This window comes from Phoenix dactylifera, chromosome 2, assembly GCF_051530095.1.
Source record: "Phoenix dactylifera cultivar Ajwa chromosome 2, Ajwa_hap1_PhDact_Kaust_v1.1, whole genome shotgun sequence".
In the NCBI taxonomy this organism is placed as follows: Eukaryota; Viridiplantae; Streptophyta; class Magnoliopsida; order Arecales; family Arecaceae; genus Phoenix; species Phoenix dactylifera.
Window position 1 is genome coordinate 34,835,018 of NC_143191.1, and position 21,156 is coordinate 34,856,173.

A 21,156-nucleotide genomic window follows, 5' to 3' on the forward strand; every position below is an offset into this window, starting at 1 on the left:
TAAAAATCATATGATTTTTGAGATTCCTAACCTATGTGTTGAGGGGTCAAAAATAAATAATGCAGACAATATAAAATATGCATGTTTGTTACCAATTGATATATAGGCTAGAAATCTCCAAATCACATAATTTTTGATAATATAAGCAGTATAGAAATAATAGATCACATTCAACAACTCTGATTGTCAGTATCGGGTAACTATTGTCCTATCAAGACTGACCAGATCCAAATTCAAATCCAGTCAACAAGATTCTCATAACTTACAAACAAAAGCATTAAGCTTGAATTTCTTTCCAACATTTTTACTCTCAATATATTTTGGTGATAGGATTGGCTGTCAAATATGAAAACAGTTGGCGAAATAAATCGGGTAACATTTAGAAAAATATGATTTGGGTTGCAGATGAATCGTTGCATTTGTATTGAAAAAAAATCCACATATTAGCGGAAACGCTGATACAGCATTCGGAGATCCCTGCAGTGCATGCATGTCCAAGGAACCAATGGAGGGTCCAAACAGCAAGAATGTACCCAGTGCGTCTGGCATATATGGCAGCTTACGAGAAGATCAGCAGGTTCATGATTGTGGCATTGATAACAAACAAAATCTGAGGTCTTCAGAAGTTGCACAGAAAACAAAAGGCAGGTTAGTCATAAAAAGAAATTGCTACGCACTGGACGCAAAATAGATGCATACGAATCTTCTGTTTTTAAACAAAAAGAAACACTGTAGATCAAAATCAAGAAACATGTCTTGTTATCTGTTAGCTTATAAAGAGGCATTTAAGGGGATGAGTTCTCTTCTATTAACACAAGAAACCCAGTTTTATTTGAACAAAATATACCGGTACCCTGATATAGATGAAGATCCAAAGTTTTAGATCATAACAGTCATACCCATAAATGTAAGCCTCCACAAGACTAAATTGCATATTGGATGCATAAAAGATGTCCAAACTGAAGCTTACCAGTGTTTCCAGGTTATAATTTCCTCTATCAAATAGCATGAAATCCATGTTTGAAGACCCACAAGGAATAGTTTGCGAGTATATCTTCTGGTCAGGAGAACCAGCCTCCTCCATCTTTCTAATGCTTGCGAAACTAGCTTTGCAAAGAGGGCACGTCGAAACTTTTCCTTTTGATGCCTGGAAAATCATCATATAGTTGTGAGGGCAGAGAAACATCAAGGCATAATAAACTCAAAAAATGATTAGCATAAATTGACACATTAACTAATGTCCATGACAATGTATGTCCCATGCCACTAGTCATACTCCGCATGTCCTTTTATCCAGGACAAGTACACAACCAACATTTATTTCATCAGTGTTTGAAACTAAGATATCATGAACCAGGAAAAAATACACTACATAACAGAACAGCTTTAAACAACAAAACTGAGTGGAGAAACTGATTTAGAAAAAAAAACATATAATTCTACATTGAAGTTGCTTGCAGAAAAGCCCCAGCTTTACATAGCCTACAACAATAATGATGAAGGTTAAAAAACATGAACTTCAATAATTCTCATTGCCTCAATCATTTGCCAATGGACAATCAAAAGATCATGAAGCGCATTTGTTCATGATTGAAACCTAAAAATTCTCACCTCCTGCACAAGTATTGATGGTTGATAAATACCTCTTTGGGCTCGTTTGGTTCTTGGGAAAAGGAGGAGGAAAAGTGTGGTCAACGAAAAAGTAATGAGATGCCTCTTGTTTGGTTGAAGTTTTCAAAGGAGAGAGATAGCAAAGTTGTATTTCCATGGGAATATGATTCCCACATTTCATGAAAAAGTCTTTCCCATGAGAAACATGGAAAAGTTACTTTCCCATAAGGCGGGAATCATTCCATCTTTATTTTTTTCCAAAAAGGCCCTTCAGCATTAAAGAGGCATTAAAGACCTAATTTTTATTAAGAGTATAATAGGAATTACATGCAACTTTTTCAAAAAAGTGGATAGTCAACCAAACATAAGCACTCTGGAAATCTGTCACTTTTTCATGTTTAACCAAACATGCTAAAAGTACATTCCAAGGCATTCTCTTCCTAGGAATCTTCCTCCCATGAATCATATTCCTAGAAGGAAAAATGCTTCCCGCGAACCAAACAAGCCCTTTGTTACAAATTTATGGTCAACAGGACCAAAGGCTTGAATAGATAAAGAAGTTAGCAGATCTTGATCTACAAGAAAAGAAATTCTTTTCAGATATCATAACCTTGAATTCCAACTCAAAACTTTGAAAAGGAAAAAGATCTATAATTTGTCATATTATACAAATTTTTCCCGAAAAGCAGCTCCAACTGCATAAATTTTGTATCTCACTCTGAAGAGTTTAGGGTAGGGGGAAGAAGGAAAAAATAGATTCATCTCAACATTTGAATTATCTCATACAATCCTATCATCTATTCATCTTCACATTTCCAGCATGCAAAGGTAGATGCCTGTATTCTAGATGCAAGGGGAAATGCAAGAAAACAACCTGTAACTCCCTGAATTCGAAACCACGGACTTTAACCCCAGGCAACACCCACATCCATAAAGCATATACCAGAATGGAAGGCTTGTCATCTATGATTACAGTACATATTAGAAATCTGTCAATGCGAAAAATTTAGCTACACATGCATTACTCCTTATGCACCTCAAGGTACAAACAATAGAGGGATATCATCATAGTAGTAAGCAAAGCTACAAGAGCACCTATGAGTGCTAACTACTGCTATCTCCCTAGATTAATAACGTGAAGATAAGCACATCTTAATCAATTGTTGTAGCCAAAAAAACTGGTTGTGTGCATAACTGCAGAATGCCTGATAACATTAACTCATTGTACTAACATTAAAAGTCCTGCTCGTATTTAGATCATGTTTAAGGCCTGTATTGAACATATTTAAAGTGAAGGATACAACAAAAGCTTTTGTTGATGCAGATTCTGTAAATTTTTCCCAAAAAGCAGCTCCAACTGCATAAATTTTATCAATCTGAAGAGTTTAGGGTAGGGGGAAGAAGGAAAAAATAAAATCATCTCAACATTTGAATTATCTCATACAATCATATCATCTTCACATTTCCCGCATGCATAGGTCGATGTCTGTATTCTAGATACAAGGGGAAATGCAAGAAAACAACCTGTAACTCCCTGAATTCTAAACCACGGACTTTAACTCCAGGCAACAGCCACATCCATAAAGCATATACCAGAATTGAAGGCTTGTCATCTATGATTACAGTACGTACTAGAAATCTGTCAATGCGAAAAATTTAGCTACACATGCATTACTCCTTATGCACCTCAAGGTGCAAACAATAGAGGGACACCATCATGGTAGTAAGCAAAGCTACAAGAGCACCTAAAAGTGCTAACTACTGCTATCTCCTTAGATTAACAACATGAAGATAAGCACATCTTAATCAATTATTGTAGTCAAAAAATTGGTTGTGCACATAACTGCAGAATGCCTGATAATAGTAACTAATTCTACTAGCATTAAAAGTCCTGCTCACACTCAGATCATGTTTAAGGCCTGTATTGAACATATAAAAAGTGAAGGATACAACAAAAGCTTTTGTTGATGCAGATTTCGTAAAGTAGAGATAAAAGTTACATACCATACAATCAGCCCATCCTAGAATGCACAAATAACAGAACCGGTGCCCACAAGGTAGAACACCTCTCGTTGAAGAAAAGTCTGTCCAGCATATTACACATGACAACTCAGCTTGTTTATGTACACTGGCCGACTCAGATTGATTGTCTTCTTTACTTTGCCGATCATGATTCACTCCAAAATCAGAAGAATCAATATTTTCCCTTGTGTATTGACAATGCTCGCACTTTGAATTTATTTCATGCTCGGACAATGCATGGCAACTTCTTGAACTCTTTGGCTCTTCCGAAAGAGGATGGTTTCTTGGCCTTTCTATGTCCTCAACCTGTTCAAGCCCTTGTGTCCTACTTCCCTCATAATCAGGCAAATCAAGATGGTTATTGATTTCTGTTAGGCAAGGTTCTTGCCTGGAGCCTGGTATGATATCATTCAAATGATTAAAGGATGCATTTTTCTTCACAAGGCGACGACTTCTGTGAGCTGGTTCACCAGTAACTTCATTTTGCGTAGCATGAAACAGGCTCCTCTTCTTCCTTGATGAGCACAAAGATGGGAAGGAACTAGACTCTTCAGGCTGTGTCCACAAACACATATTTATAATCATACTCAGTGAGTTTTTAAATCAGAGAGCAAGAATTTTCATGGAAGAAATAAAGCACAGTTCAACTAGATTTTGTTAATGATAGAAATCTACGATGGAGTGCAGCTCAGAAAATACCTAACTTTTGACCCAGAAGTGAATGTAATACATGAATCTCTTATCCCAAAATATGTCAACCTAAAAAGCAATCAGGATCCTTCAATACTATTATGCTAAAGAAACCATGGAATTTTGACAAAGGTCTAAGGCAATTTAACACATGTGGCTCCTCATTTGATAATATAGCCTATTTATAACCAATATAACTGCAAAAGTATTATATGCTGTCTATAACATTTTATATCATTGAGCAATAGCAAACAGTAGCATTCAAACAGATTAGAGAACTGTGGCCTAAGACATTCGGGGCTATTGCTTACCAGGCAAAATTACAAACAGTTGTTATGTTCAAACTGATCCATAGCTAACAATGGTCAATTAATTTATTTGAGGGAACTTCAAAAACGACTGTCTTAAGTTTCTGTATATTTTAAGCTCTTCCAAATCCTCTATTCCAACTTCCATCCATTTTAGCTCCAATATTTCCCTCCTCTATCAAGAACCCATTGTAGCACTTCTCTGTAAAAGGCCCCCAAAAACTACGCTGCACATGCCCACACCTAGTCAACCAGTTCTCCTCCAATAACTTCAAGTAGATTACCTAGGTCGGACTTTCACCTCACTGCCAAGAGGCCTTGAGTTCAAAATCATCAAAAGTTAAAACAGAAAATATCACCAAGCCACACAAAAAAACTATGGCTTAAGTTCCCTTATCAGAATGCATTAAGTGCTAGGTGAGGCAGCTCAATCAACTGGATCTAGGAACTATTAGATGCCCGATCAGCAAGGATATGTTTTAAGCCTGGCCAGAAATCCCTAAGATAGGAGCAAACAAATGTTTATCAACAGGGTTTTTTTTTAATCTAGAATATTATGCCTGGTAAATCAAAAGATAATTTGCTTCCATATCAGTGTGCTCTTTAAGAAAGTTTGTTGCATACAAGTAGACTAGTAAATAGAGAATGCCACTAATGAATATTTACCCCTTTTTACCTGTCAAAGGAAACACTCACTGTCACCTCAAGCGAGAAAACTATAAATCATTACCATAACTCCCTATCTTGGAATTAAATCTACAGAGTAATCGCTTTTCAGATTGCTGGCAATATTCATAGTACTCAAATGTAAAAAGCAACTGTTCCCAATGGCTAAATTTGTTGACACAGGAACAAATATTTTGACTTATTTCAGGTTCTAACTACTTTACATGGAGTGGTATTAAAAGATCAATTTTATGTATTATTTTAGGGTCCAACTGATTATTCGAAGACGACGTTTTCAGATGAAAAGCAAGTGATAATGTCTGGGTAATGGTGCCTCTATAAGAAAGCATTGTGCAGACTTGTTCAAAGTAATCTTGTCTGCTGTGGAAACTCCTTACAGAAACTTAAAAGATGTATGCAGCTTCATCTTTGCTCCTAATTTTCTTAGGCAGAAATTTGCTGAACAATCTATTTTTCCTTTGTTGCTTTTTGGAGTTGGTTAAACCTAATAGTCAACACAATCAAAGAGTAGAAAAGATAATTTAAGTCCAAGCCTAACAATACAGACACTGGCATATATCCCAATATTCATGAAATGTCCTTGTTATTGCTTTATTATTTGGGAATCCGATAACATTCCAGAGTCAATTTGAAAAAAATATAGGCACACATAACCCTTAACACTGAACTATGAAGAAGGATGCAATGTGAAAAATAAATTAGCATATCACCTGAGGATATAAACGAATATTAGGTGGACCAAGATGGGCTTTATTGCTTGATGTGCAGCCCTGCTTTGAAGCTTTTCTGATTTTTCTAACATTCTTGGAACCCATCATCTCAGTGTCCCAACTTGGAAAAAAATTCTGCACAGATAAACAAGAATTTTTATAGAAAATGGTGACTATAGAGTTCATTTAGAAATCTAGAAATTCATTAGCCTATTCAGGTTAGCTATTGTCTTTTTGAGAAGATCCAAGTAAGCTAGTGTCATGGTTTAAGCAGCAGAAACTTGAGCAGGCGGAAGCATATTTTGCAGTAAACCAGTTCATTCAACATGATGATATTTTGGTGCATGCCAAAAGGTCATTAGCTAAATTTGCACATTGCCTCCAAATGGAGGACATTCAAGGTTCATAACTTGGGATCTGTTTCCCTTGAGTATTTGGACTGGGGTGACTCCACCAGGTGGACCTTCCCTCCCTTTCTGCATATACAAATCTCTACCACTACAAAGCAAACACTGGGTTTTGGACTCTACCCAATCTTCACTTGTTTTAATATTTTTTCCAATATCAGATGTATACTGCGTGCTCTCTTTTCTCTTGAGCTTCCTGGACTCTATCCAGAACGCTCAACTTAATAGTTTATTGCACTCATGGTTTTCCCTTTCCAAGGGACTCTCTCTCTAAAAAACCTCTTGATTCTTCATGTAGTTCCCATTTCGCACAGGGCTGTCTCCCTCTTTCAAAACAGAAAAAAACTCAGGTCTTTTTTTGCTACGGTCGTTGAGTTTTATCTTTATCACAACTCCTGTGCTTCTTCTCATGGACCATATCCAATGAGGTATTCATAATCACAGGCATAACAAATGCAAAAGTTGAGTAAAATATAAAAGAACAACTATGTAGTATAAGGAAATCTGCAATATCTCTTGATTTGGAGGAGCACTTTTCTGAACCGATATATTTTTTCCACGAAAGTAAAGTTTTTCATATTGTTATTTCACTGAATGTTATAAATACGAAGGAAACCATTATACAGCATAAGGAACTTGTAATATGGCTTGATGTGAGGGAGCACTTCTTCTGAACTAGTATAACCCCTTCCCACAAGAAAGTAAATTTTATTATTGATATTTCATTGCATATTACCAATACAAAAAGCATCACTGGTAGAGGAAATCTGGACTATAGTCATATTTGGAGTAGCACTTTGCTGAACAATTTATTGTTTTCCAGCAAAAGTTGCCTTTAAGCTTTAACATACTATGATCGCAATTAATTGAAAGAATAATGTCTAAAGAATGTATTTTACAGCCATATATTTCAGTAAGATGTCAACATGATACTGGAGTCTTGCCAGCATATTATGCATTAGCAATATACTTAGAACCTTTGGATGAAACATCAAGTACTGAGAACCACACATGCAGAGAAAAGGTGTTAAACTTACTTCTTTTAATAAGTGTGTATCAGACCAATTCGAATATTCTACATCAAAACACCTTGCATCAATCTCTGCTGCTCTGCTACAATTTGAAGCATGAGACTGATCAGATAACACATTCCTTTCTCTGGTTACAACACATTTCTTCTTGTCATGAGTATCCAAAACGGCAGGCACTTCCCATGATATTGGTCCTGCTTCCCACCCACTGCAAATGGCCACAAAACAACAGAAACATATGTATGTAACTATACATCACAAAATGTTATATTTCTAGTATGCAGCTTGAATAGCCATAGCAAAACTAAAATAACCATTCTATGTGAAGGTTAAATCAATTTGGTAGTCTCTTTGTGGCTCATCATTAGATTGGAGAAGAAAACCCGAGGTAAGCAGAGATTCATCGAAAGAAGTCCAAATCCCGGAGCTGATTACAAATGGAATCACTGCATGAGTTCACAATAGACATACTTCAACTTGTCTCTAAAAGCATCACCCTCAGGCAAAATGGTTCAGTCATGGCATGCATAAATAATAACTGATGACTCCTCGACCACTCTGACATAAGCCATGATAGATAACTAAGGCTTAATCTTGTATGAGAGTTATCTGCAATCTGAAGGGGTAAACAAGAACAAGTTGCATCTCTACTGTTACACATAAAGTTTCAGTAAGTTGAAACTATACCAATCTATTCTCACATAAACACTCTACTGCAATTAGGCAAAAAAAAAAAAATCCGTCCGGAATTTTTTGCTAATCACCAATCCCTGAACCAAATTATACTTTTTGATGAAAGCCACATAAGATATCACAATATAGATTTCTAAGATTTTTAGAGAGAGCATGAAATAGAGTAGAAAAAAAACAAGTGATGGACCCAATAAAGAATGCCGTGCTCTAGAATCTAATAACAAGAATTAAAACAAAAGTTCTAGTTTTCCGTGATACTAAGCAAACGATAGAAGTTTTTCTTGAGAAAATGGGATAAAGTTATAAACCTCTGCATGGTGTAAGGTCCCTCAGGTAGGCGTTTCCCTTTCTTCAAGCAAGCCTCAAACCAGCGATGGCTGATTATATGTGCTCCAATATTCCTTGCCAATTCATATTTTTTACCTTCAAACTGCCAGCATACCTGTGTAGAACAAAAAAGATACAGTTAGGATGTATCATCTTATTTTTGAGCATACACGTCTCCAATTGAACGCATAGGATCTCAAGCAAATCGATAACCAAATCTGAGACTATGAATCCAAGCACACCAAATGAGTTGTGGATCTCCCCATAGCTCCCACATAACTAGCACCAGTTTGTGCAATAAGCTTGATGAGTTTGAACCTCTCGGTACCATGGTATCCGCTCACCGTAACGATAACAGACTCCATACCTGGAATTGGACGGATCCCATCACCTGAAAGAAGAATATGATACGCGCTCTATCAGCGAATGAAAGGAAGAGAAAATATATTACCATCAAAATCTGCATTTCTAAAACACACTGTAATTTTTTGAATTTAAAAAAAAAAAGAATGTTGACGAAAAATAAAAGCGGAAAAATTAGCATTATCTGATGATCGCAGATGCTGATCAATTTTAAGCATTGGTATGCACTCAAAACCATGGATTGGAACACTTCGTATGGTAAAATTTCAGTAAAAAAAAAAACATATCAAATTAACAAAACACCGAGTGTCCGACGGGATTGACTTGCCGAGCTATGAAGAGAAATTGAAAGGGGAAGAGGAAATTTTCCCTCTTTCTCGCGAATTTAGTTGTTCCGTGAGTAAAGAATAAAAGGGGGGAGAAGGAAAGGAACCTTGGGAACGGTCCGCGGAATCGTCGTCTCCGAGCATGATGGGTTCCATGGAGCTGGTCCTCGCCTTCTGCTAGCGTTAGGGTTTGCCGGAAATAGAATTTTTTGAATCGGAGGAGAAGCGACGCGGACACGAAGGGAGGGTTTCTGATTTGAAATTGTCCGGGTGGCAAAATTTGTCATCCGAATTTTATTGAAAATTCAAAAATTTGCCGCGCTCTAGGCCCAGGGTCTCGCCCGACCCGGTAATCCATCCGAACCCATCCCAAATAAACTCCTGACTTAGTTTGGTTCTGAAAAGAATTTTCTCTTATATATATAATATTTAAAAAAAATATTTTTATATAGTTGGCTCATCATAGGAAAGTGGCATATTACATATCGGTTTATGTTTAGTTGAAAATCTACCTTTTTTTGAAAAAGTTTTGTAAAACACTTGTTATAGCATTAACATAAGAAAAAAATATTATCTCACCCTATCTAAAAGCTTATAGACATTTTTGAAAAAAAATTATCTCAATTTTTAGTAAGTGAGAATTGTATTTTTCATGTTCTACATAAGTTTTTCTTTTTCATGTAGAAATTTTATTCCTATATAAAAGCTACTTTCATATCTCGCTCCTTTGAAAACTTCAACCAAATATGAGCTATTTTTTTAATTTTTTATTGACCATATTTTTTCTTCTTTTCTACTAGACGAGTCCGTCATAATTGTATCATGTCCAGATTAATTGTAATCCATCCAATTATATAATGATAAAGAAATAGATTTCACCCTCATTAGGGTTCAACGGATTTTTAGAATTTAGTTCTCAAACTTCTAAAACAGTGTTGATATGCAACAAGCCATGCCTTAGTCAATGAATGGTTAGAATGATGGATGTAATTAGATGGTTGTAAATCAAAGTAATTTTTTTTAAAAAAATACCAATTCCTTCTAAAATGAAATTTTCAAAAATATTTATTCTGAACTTTTATTAGCCAATTTTTTAAGAAAGAAATATTTTTTCCTTGCCTCTAATTTCTTTCCACCATCCAATTTGGACAATGACCTTTTGTACTTGCATTATTCATACATCCGCAATAAGTTTTAAAGATGCCTTTTAATCCTGTTATTGTTTTGCATATATTAAAAATAACTTAATATATATTTATCGTATATAGATTCATTATAAGGTTTAATATGCCAAAGCCAAGTCGAGATGCTTATACTTTGGCCAAATCTAATAATCAATCATCGGCGATCATACATTTTGGATGACTAGTCAAAGAATTGGAAAAACTCTATGAAAGAAAGCTACAAAAAACACTAATATCATTAATACAAAATTAAGATTGAAAAATGAGACAGATTCATGTCATATTTGTAGTTGTGATTTACAATAAAAAATAAGTTCAGATTCAGATCCATTGAAATGGATAATATTGGAACCCATGTCCATTCTCTACTAATTATGGTATTTGAGTTTTATTGGGATTCAATATAGAACAAGATTTTAGTGGGCTAACAAGTCAAGTGATGATCCCATTGGATAAAAGGAAATAATTTCTTCAACCCACTGAACCTTGATCTTAAAATTTATGAAAAAAATAGAAAAAAAATTGACAAAAATAAGGCTTACATATGGTCTTCTTTCATTGATAATTCGCTAACTAGGTTACGTAGACTCAATTTATGATAGTATGATTCGTCCGAATATAATTTGGATTGAATTTATCTCCTAGTTTGAACAAAAATTAGCTTTTCCAAAATAGATATGACTACTAAAAATAATTACAAAAAAGCTAAAATCATACAGAAAATAGATTTCATCTTCAGTCGCTCCATCTAAGCATTCCTGGATTAAGATATACGCTCTATCAAGATCTTTTTTGAAAGAAAAATTTTGGTTTGATCAGACTGTTTTGGAGCCTACATGATAGAATCACTAATTATGCCTCACCCTGTGGGTGGTGCCACGTTATGTAGCTCAAAAAATTACTTAATTAAAATAAAATATCATCTCAACCAGACATCGTATGGCTAAGTTATAGCATCCAAAAATTTAACAAGTGATTTAGCTTATCGGTATGGTGGATCTTGCTTCTAAATTCTATCTAACTTTACTTGTACTAACCAAAGTGGTCTACATCAAGCCTAACTAAAGGGGTCTCTTATCATGGTGGTCCTCCATATGTAATAAACTTATAGCAAACTGTGATAGAAAAAGGAGTAGGATATAGAAAGTAAATGGTTAAGAATGTCAAAAAAAAAAAGAAAAAACAATTGCTTTTGAAAATAGATTTTAATTTATATATATGTTTAGTTTGACTAAAGCATCATCAAAATCAAAGTATTAGCCGAGATTTTGAAACTAAAACAGCAGTGCGTATGAGAGTTAAGAAAATATATACAAGAAACGTGCATAAACCTAAACTTGAAGCAATTTAATTGATACAAATCAACAGCCAATTCTCTTTATATTCCTATATATACAAGGGTTATTGGATTCTAACATAGCTACATCCAAGTTTAACCATTGAAAATCCAACATTTAATATAGTTTCAAATAATCATATCAGTTTATCAAGTTTTATGCATCATTTACACCCATGTACATAATGCCATGTGCAACCATTCACTCTCATATTAATAGTAAAGCTTTTCTTTATAAAACATGATCGTTTAAGAGGGGTGGAGATCCCACTTAGAGCCCGGTTAGAAAATTGGACTGAAAAATTTATGAAATTGGTAGCTTGGACCAGTACAACTAGTAACATCATAAGATCGCAGGTTGTGTTAGGCTTATATTTATAAATACCCAAAAGTGGCTTGAATCAATGAAAATACCTCAGCATTGTATTCTTGCACCTCCATTGGTTTTTTATCATCATCATGTTGGGGCTAATTTGCAGGGCTGATAATACCGCCTGCATATAATCTAAAATCTTAATAACTACAAAGGCATCAACAATAGGAGAAGCAAAAACAATATAAGTTATAGGGGCGGAGCTCAGAGCAACATAGGAAGGTATCACCTATGCGAAACGTATTCTAGGGCTGGTAGCATCTACATCGAAGGAGATTTAGCTACAGTAATCGAGTAGATATGGGATGAGGACTGGTGGGAAATGGACACTCGCTGCTTAGCGACATTCGCATGTTGAGAAAAGATTGCAGCTTCTTTTAGGCGATTCATGTGTACTGAGAGGCGAATAAGGCTGCAAATTAGGTAGTCTTCTTTGTTGCTCAGCATTTGGAAGAGGTCATTTGAAAATATTATGCAGCTACTCCTCCACTCTTACACTATCTTTTTTTTTTTTTTTTCCTCTACCCTATTAACTTTACTCATGCAAAATCTTTGATAGACGTTGTTAAAAAAAAAAAAAAAAAAAAAAGCCAATGGCAACAAAATATTAACGCACATCGAATGCTGCGCGGGGCTCGACATCGGATCAGGCTATCGAAATTTTCATACCTCGGCGTATTTAACGGTTCGCTGTCTATAAACGAACAGCCAAGACGCACAAATTACTTCAGGTGGGCGACGGTATAAAGAATCGGACTGGTCCTCACCTTAGCTTGATTTCTCTCCTCCCGCTTCCCATCTCATATCCGCTCCCTTAGCAGCAGAGACAAAGCCGAATCCCCCTCGCCGTTCCGATCCAGGGTTTCGTCTCTCGCGCCATGGCTGCCTCCAACCCTGGGAGTCTCAAGGTAAGTCCCGTCCAAACCCTAACCCTGATCTCTCCTCCGTTGCCCAATTCTTTGATCGATGGATCCTCGAGAAACCCTAGAGGATTTGATGAACTCTTTCAAGAATATTTTGATTTTTGCCTTTCGCTGTCCTGCTTCTTCATATCATTCTCCTTATTGCTGTCTTGCATCTGAACTGTTATGCCTTTTTCTATCGATCTCTAACATCATGGTTTGCCTCTTGTGGATCTAATTCTTGATCAGATATGTATCCTCACATTTTCTCAAGAAACATCAAGAACCGTGAAAATGCATTTTAGTTGGCTGTCGTAGTATTGCGGTATAATGTCGAGGAGTTTGGACTTTATTTTTTTTAGTGTGTTGAATAGTGGATTATGGATCTGTCTGCTAGCATCTGTTCTTCCAAATAAGCTGTATTTTGGGCATTCTTGGTGCTAGATTGATTTTTTTCTTTCAAGTGGAACATTAGATGATGCTGGATTTTTGCTTGCCCCATCAGAAGCGAGAACGAATAATTAGTATGGCAAGCTGTTAATCAAACATCGTCAGTGCTGTTAATTGTTCAATTAGAATAGATGGATTGTATCTGGTTTGTTACACACCTCTTGTTGCTGCTGATATTGCAAGCCTTTTTTAAGTAACCGGCAGAAAAATTCTTGTTGAATCAAGAAATTAATTCAGTAAAATTGCAAGTTATGAATATAATTTTATCAAGAGTAGCAGAAGGGTAGATATCGCCGGGAGTCATTTATTTAGCAGCTCACATGGAACCTTAGGTAGGAGTAGAGCTGATCAAAACCGGGCCGGGCCGGGCTCGGGCCGGGCTCTACAGCAGAAATTAAGCCCGATGGCTATGCCCAGACCCGGCCCGGCCCGACTGTCGGGCTTAAATTTTTGTCCAGGCCCGACCCAACCTTATAAATCTGGTCCCAGGCCCGACCCGACAGGCCTGACCCGAGAGGCCCGACCCGACACCCGACCCGACAGGCCCGACCCGACAGGCCCAATTTTTTTTTTTTTTTTTTTTTTGTTTGGAATCTAGAAATGGGCAAAAATGGCCCAACAGCTTAATGGGCTCTCTAAAACTAGATGTATTTTTCTATCTTTATTTTGTTTCTCCAATGATTAATTGGTTAATGTTAAGGATATAACTAGCCTATTTCAAATAGATAGTGAATAGATAGTGTTGGTGGTGGTTTTAAACTTTGAAATTTGGATATATCTACAAACATTAAAAAAAAAAATTGCATTTTCAAGCCAATAGAAAGAAAATAAAATGTATGAAATACTATTGTCCAGCTGAAAATTACAACCCAACAATAAAAACTACAAACTTAGACAATTACATATTTAGACAAAATACAAATTACATTGTCCCATTAACATTATAACAAACATGCATCTTTGTGCATTCAAAAGTAAATGTAATCATAATTCTTGAAGCCACTTTCATAATAGAAAACTGTAGAAGAACATCCTTGCATCTTCTAACTTTCAAAACCTACAAACACAAAATTGAAACATTAGCTATTGTTAATGATTGAACATGAATAATTAAAAAAAATAAAGTTCCATCCAACTGAAAAAAAAAAGGATCAGAAGTCCATCTCAGGGAGAAGAAACCGAGAGGAGAAAATTAAAAGAATCTCCACCCTCCAAGAAATCCACCTCCAATCCCTCGATCTTTCTTCCTGATGGCCCAGCTGGAACTGGAGCAATGTGAGGGAAGGAAAACCAAGACCAAAACCAAAAAAGAGAAGGAGCTGGAGCTAGAACTCGTAGCCACCTCCCTCCCCCCCCATCTCTCTCTCTCTCTCTCTTCCATCCTGGAACTCGTAGCCGGGATCGAGCTCGAAGAGGAGGAGGACTGCCGGCTCGCACTCGGCCGTCACGGCGGCGATGGTCTCGCGGAGGCGGTCCACGCAGTCGACGAAGTCGAGAAGACGGGGTAAGGAGGAGGTCCTGGATGAGAGGCGGAGGAGGCGGCGCTGGAGGGACTCCACGAGAGCGAAGCTGCGGAGGAGGGAGAGGGCCGGGGGGACGGCGCGGTTGATGCGGGCGTGGAGGGCCTTGGTGGCCATGGCCTGCGACTGTAGCGGTGTCACCGCCTCGGTGACCGCGTCCAGGGAGTCGAGGCCGAGGGAGAGGCGGGCGTCCACGGCGGCGAGGCCTTTGTCCATGCGGGCGGAGGCACGGAGAATGGAGACGATGTTGGAGCGGGAGGCGCGGAGCGCGGCGATCACCGCCTCGTCGTTGTTGTCGACCGCCATCGTCGCTCCCTGCTCCTCCTGGTGCGGCGGCTCTCAGCGAGGGAGGGGGGGTGCGGCGGCTCTCAGCGAGGGGGGTGGTGGTTTAGGACTTTAGTCTTTAGTCTTTAGGGTTTCTCAAAAAAATTTTAATATATTATATCAATGTTTTATGGTCGGGCCGGGCCGAACCGGGCTATTTTTAAAAGTTTCCAGGCCCGGCCCGATTTTTTTGGTCGGGCCGCTTTTCCTGCCCAGGCCCGACCAATGGGCGCTTTTTCAATGCCCAAGCCCGAAAATTTTCGGGCCGGGCTGGGCGGGCCAGAAGGCCCGTGATCACCTCTAGGTAGGAGGCACTTTAATGGTCATATGTGATAAGTTGCTACCATGTCTAATAGGGGGCATTTAAAGTAGTCGTAGGATTAGCATTCTTGAAATAATTGATTTCAAAAACCAAAGATGCTACGCAATAGTTCTGGAAAAAGAAAAAGAAAAAGAAAAAGAAAGAGATGCTACTCAATATGACTGTTCCTAGGGTTGGGGTTGTATCTTTCATGCCAAAGAAGGTTCACCTTCCTTCATTCAAATCCACCACTGGATCACCACATGGTCGCTTGGAGGTCTGTGCAGGTGGATAAATGGTAGAGTTTGGAATGCTTTGAGATTTGCATGGTGGGTGATCCAATAGGGATTTGTGTGAAGGAAGGTAAATCCTTCTTTTGTGCGAAAGATAAGACCCCTATCCTTGTTCCTAGTAAATCCAATCAAACACTAGTTGTCAATCAATGATGAAAATAATCATGTGGATTTTTTTAAAATAAAAATTGCCATCTTGTAAAAGAAAATGGTGGATTTACGGGTAATACAAAGTACAAGAGAGCTGGAATTTTGTTATTTTCTCACCTCTCTTTCCATATTCATCACCTATCCTGGAACCTCCTGAACTACTGCCCCAACCCATATACTCTAAAACGTATCAGAGGATCATCTTTGCTCCCTAATATCTCGAATGTTCCATCTTTTTCATTCTCTTTGATAAGACCATATAGTTTGGTTGCTGAACTGGTACGATCCATTATTATTGAGGCATGCTTTGATTGTGATTGAAGGTCATCACCACCTTCACCTTGTTGTTGTTGTTGTTGTTTATTGGGAGCAATATTGATGCTTTTCTTATAAAATATGCGGGCATATATGAATATGAAGTTAAAGGTGCATATCATATACATGGTTATATGTTTATAAATATATTAAAATATGGATCAGTACTTCTAGGATGCCATGTAACCTTCTATTTGCTCTTGCTGGTAAGCTTGTACCAGCACCAATAATGGCAGTGTTTTCTAGAAGACTTCTTTTTTTTTTTTTGGGGGGGGGGGGGCATTTAACTTCTTGCACCTTTCTCCTTTCAGCACCAACCTGTTTCTTTTTCAATACTAACCTTGATTGTCAAATGGGGTGTATAACTTGGCAGAATATGGGCTTTTAACCTTCAAAGAGAACTTTTCGGCCTTGAGACTTACCCATTTCACGTCATCATCTCAACTTCACCTATTGTCCGGCTTGGGTCGTGATGCTCAGCAAGTTGTACTAGCACCTCCTTTTGATGCTAAATAGAGGCCACAAAGACACAATATGTCCTAAGTCTTTGGCTCCTTTCTGTGGCATGAAAGTTAGAGTTAAATTCTTCTGCTCTGCCATGCTAAAAGATATAGTTATCGATTGTCCAGCTAAAAGAGAAAAACATGATGACTTGATGTCGTCGGTGAAAATAGTGGAGTCGTAATAATACAACTATATTGCAAACTCCAAGCACCCATTTTGTTTTCTAAATCTGAGTATTCTGTTGTACACACAATGCATCAAATGATAGAGACTTGCGCATAGTTTTAAAGCTACAAGCAACGGGCTAGACAAATTGAACTCATTTTGTAACCCTTCAACATTTCTTCAAAATTAGGTCTGGTACTCTATTTATCATGTCCCTTGACGAACGAACTCGTGTTTCTGTTATATATACATTGAGTAGCTACATAATATCATATGTAAATGATATTCAAGATGGGAAAGTGGTCTCCATCTTATAGTTTTGATTTGTCATTGACATTAAGGGGAAATTGTGTGGTGCAGCTTGGAATTTCAAATGTGACCATTTGCGTCTTGCTGTTCCTTTTATGGCATGGATTTTTAATATTGGTAATGGAGCTAGTAAGTATCAGCTATTTGAAGACATGTGATGTTAAGCAGGTTCTCAAGGATGGAAAGTTCAAATAGCTGTACCTTTAGTGCATAATGCAACTTAGGTTATTTCATTAATGATGGTGGATGAAATTTTGTGAAGATTACTAGTTTTCATGTAATTTGCGGTTGCAATAACTCCTTCCTACAGCGCATGATAATGGAAATGGCAATGGTTGCATTTTTTGAGAAAAGAATCAGGGTAGTTTATAGTCTGTCTTCGAAAAAACCTCAGGAAGGAGTGGGACAATTACTTATTGCTGGAAGGTGATAAGAGTATTTTTCATCATTACAGGTTTCCTTTTAAATATTTATTAATGCTCCTCTCTCTCTTTTAAAGATCTATTATAGACAAATAGGAATGACTTATTGAGAGGAGCGGGAATAGACTCGTTAAACTATTACAGTTGGGGCGTTGATGAGTAATTCCAGAGTTTCGTGGTTAGTGGCGCATCAAGACCACAGTTAACCATACTATAATCCCAATTCTACATTACAAGCATCTCTTTTCAAAATGGACTGAAAGGAAATCTTGTTGACTTTGATTTGTTTTATAAGTAAGATATATGGAGTTTGCTAGTCAAATCTTCAAGAAACTGAGAGGAGTGGTGATGAGCACTCTTTTTTTAGTTGTTTTCTGAAAAGAGAAAAAGACAATTGGGCCCTTGTCCACCTCACTCTGTTTTTTTAGATCTCGCTGGAGATTTCGCTCTGGCTGGATGGGAGGGATGAAAGTTGGGAAAGGGAGGACCAGACAGCTCTATAGTCGGGGTGTGAATATAGTAGACAGCACCTCAATCCCTATCACATGAGAACATATAACCCCACATCAGCTGGTTTCATTTTTCAGAAAAAGTGAAAACTTATTTTTTCAGCTTTCGATATTTTCTAGAAATTTTAACTCCATTTTTTATATTGAAATAATGTTACAAAACAAGTTTTAAGTCTCAGTTTGCATGTTTTTCTTTTTCAAAGCTAAAAATTGGAAATGGGAGTGATGCCCAGCATACCTTTATTATTTGGTGGGATTTAGTTGACCTGGTCATCTGTAAATCAACAAAGTTTTCATTGGTTATAATATCTTGTGTTTAGAAGATAACATAGAACTTGCGAGCTCTGGTTTATCTAATTTTGTTTTCACTGCTTGCTTTCTTCATAAGTGGCTTTAGTTATCTTGTATCATCATCAGTTGTTGATGACCTATGTCATGCAATAACTGTACTTCATCAATGTCTTGCTCATATGATGTTCAAATCATGTTTGGACACTAAGCTTTTTCAACTTCATAACATGTACAAACTGAAGATGTCATGTCACTGATGTTGGAATGTGGCTTACGTTATACGTTAGCTTTGCTTTTTATTGACATCTTCTGTTGTGATGGCTTCTATCTGTTGATACTGATGGCAGACTGAACAAGAATCTGAAGGTTCAACACAAAGTACTGCAGATATGACAGCATTTGTAAGTTCTATTTCTGTCACATTCTTGATATTTCAGAAAATGAGCATTAAACTTATAATTTCTTTTTCTTTTCCATGATGATGAAACAATTTGCTTAAAGTTTAGGAGCTTGTTCCAAAATCAAGCTCTTAATTGAACAATGAAAATTTTAAACCTGAAGATGCATCCCTCTCATCTGGAAATGTTTCAAGGATTCAACCACCTAAACATGCATTTAGCTTCATGTTGTGGAGGTTTCAACTTTGGTTTTGATGTCATAAACATAATTGTAAGTTCTTAACAAGAATTTAGCCCTTTGCTAATTTCTTCTTCTACCTTCTCAGGTGCAAAATCTCCTTGTGCAGATGGTGAGTTTCTCACCCCTATTTGGCAAGAATTCCAGTTTCACTTTAAAGCATATAGCCTAGCCTCTTTTTCTAACCTTTGTTGTTTGTTAAACCATCTGCAGCAAACCAGATTCCAGTCAATGTCAGAGAGCATTGTTTCGAAGAATATCCTTTTTTCACCAGTTACTCTCAGTGGCTACCTTTGATGTTGAAGCAGGTTTATGATGGGCAAATATGATTAGTTGGTCCAAGTGCTGTGTCTAATGTGCGTCATATGGTGGCACTAGAATTGTTATGTGCAATTATCCATGTCAGTAGGTAGTCTAAAATTGTTTAAAGCCAAAGGTAATTGTTAAATAAGTGACTACCTAGGTACTGGGATGCAGTAATTGAAGAAGCAAATTTCAGATTCTCAGCAGGAGTTAGAGCCAACCTTTTCTGATCCTAGTTCATAGTAGGGCAAAACAAAGAGTCCTATGCCTGCTGTTCTGATGATATGGATTCGACTTGTCGGGCACATTTTCTGATTGCTTTAACTTGCCTATAGCAGTCACCTATTAGCATTACTCATATTGTGCTTTCTTTCAAGATTTATAAACCTGTCAAATTAAAACAATTACACAATTTTATAGCTTCAATTTCATTTTTAATTTATTTCAAGTTCTATTTTTGTTTTGTTTTCCTCTGATTTAGTATGAAAGCTTAGCTTGAACTCAGAACTCACATTTTGGTGACATACAAGAGTAACAAGAGCCATGCATGCATTATGTATAGTTATAGGGACAAAACATATATATACATATACCCGAGTATGCAGATATGCACTCCCTGTGATAGCAACTATATTTAATTGCAAAGAGTGTTCTTAATCACATTTCTTTGTTCTTCACTTGAAGTAAGTCCTGATTGCAACCCAGTTGTTATTTGCAGGTTCCACAATGGGAATAAGTTGGCCGTATGTTTAGTTCTGTACTTTAATGTGAAAACAAGGGCTTATTTTTGATCAACTCCATAGTCACTTTATGCTTACTCTTTATGTTGTGGATCTAACTAGAATGCTGACAAAGTTTGGCTCTTCAGGAAAATGCAAATATTTGTTCTTTATTATTTGTTCCTTTTTAAAACAATTTCTTGGTATCTTTTTGTCTTCATGACTTGTTGATGCATGACATACTGCATATTTTTTTATTTTTATTTTTTTTAATGCAACTCTGGGTTCTGTATATCTTAACTGCAATGCACTAGATGAAATGGGAAGCAAGATTGACGAACTGGAGCAGAGCATCAATGACCTCAAAGCTGAGATGGGGGCAGAAGTTGCAACCAAGCCAAAATCTGAAGAACCCAAGCCTCCTGAAGAGTCAGCATAAGCTACAGCAAGCAGGTATTTGTGGGATTCCGTGGCAGCTGTTAAATTTAGTCATAGTCCCTTTTGTTGTCATTTTTATCTACAGGTGTTACTGAGATCATGTAGATATTGAAATCATGATGGTCCTTTTCCTACAGAATTTGCAGGTGCCTCTGAGGCCGTACTGATACCAAACTTGAGAGTGGCTTCTTATTGTGATCATTTTTACCAATGTTGGTTTGCATAAGCTTCCTTATTTTTCAGATGATAGGACAAAACAGAGATTAGTGTGTTTACATGTTTCTGGACACTGAAATAGTATGCTCACAACGCTTTATTGCTAAGTTTCGGAAGGTTTCTGAAGGGATTATGTCTTAGTACTGCTAATTCTGCAAGACCAGCTACTCAACATATTATGTGATTGTCATAGTGAATTTGGAAGATCAGAAGGCTCTTTATCCTTGCCATGTGCTTCAAAAAAGTCAACTTTTTAGCTATATGAAGCTTTGCTAGGAAACTGGTTTTATTGCATTTGTATTGATCTCATTTTTCTGAGTT

At 37.1% G+C, this 21,156-nt stretch overlaps 2 protein-coding genes across 2 annotated transcripts; one reads left to right on the forward strand and one right to left on the reverse strand.

Annotated features, from left to right (window-relative positions):
* Nucleotides 1-288: 288 nt before the first annotated feature.
* On the reverse strand, nt 289-9,439 carry LOC103701730 (zinc finger (C3HC4-type RING finger) family protein / BRCT domain-containing protein). The gene is made up of 8 exons (XM_039129143.2): nt 9,283-9,439; nt 8,729-8,877; nt 8,468-8,601; nt 7,473-7,674; nt 6,029-6,163; nt 3,616-4,188; nt 971-1,147; nt 289-617 (listed from the first exon to the last, which is right to left on the reverse strand). Exons 1-8 carry the CDS (start codon nt 9,329-9,331, stop codon nt 444-446), a joined length of 1,593 nt encoding a protein of 530 aa, XP_038985071.1. The 5' UTR covers nt 9,332-9,439; the 3' UTR covers nt 289-443.
* Nucleotides 9,440-12,705: 3,266 nt separating this feature from the next.
* On the forward strand, nt 12,706-21,060 carry LOC103701676 (heat shock factor-binding protein). Its single transcript, XM_008783833.5, has 6 exons — nt 12,706-12,976; nt 18,871-18,924; nt 19,248-19,271; nt 19,373-19,415; nt 20,493-20,634; nt 20,757-21,060. Exons 1-5 carry the CDS (start codon nt 12,947-12,949, stop codon nt 20,618-20,620), a joined length of 279 nt encoding a protein of 92 aa, XP_008782055.1. The 5' UTR covers nt 12,706-12,946; the 3' UTR covers nt 20,621-20,634; nt 20,757-21,060.
* The last annotated feature ends 96 nt before the right edge of the window (nt 21,061-21,156 follow it).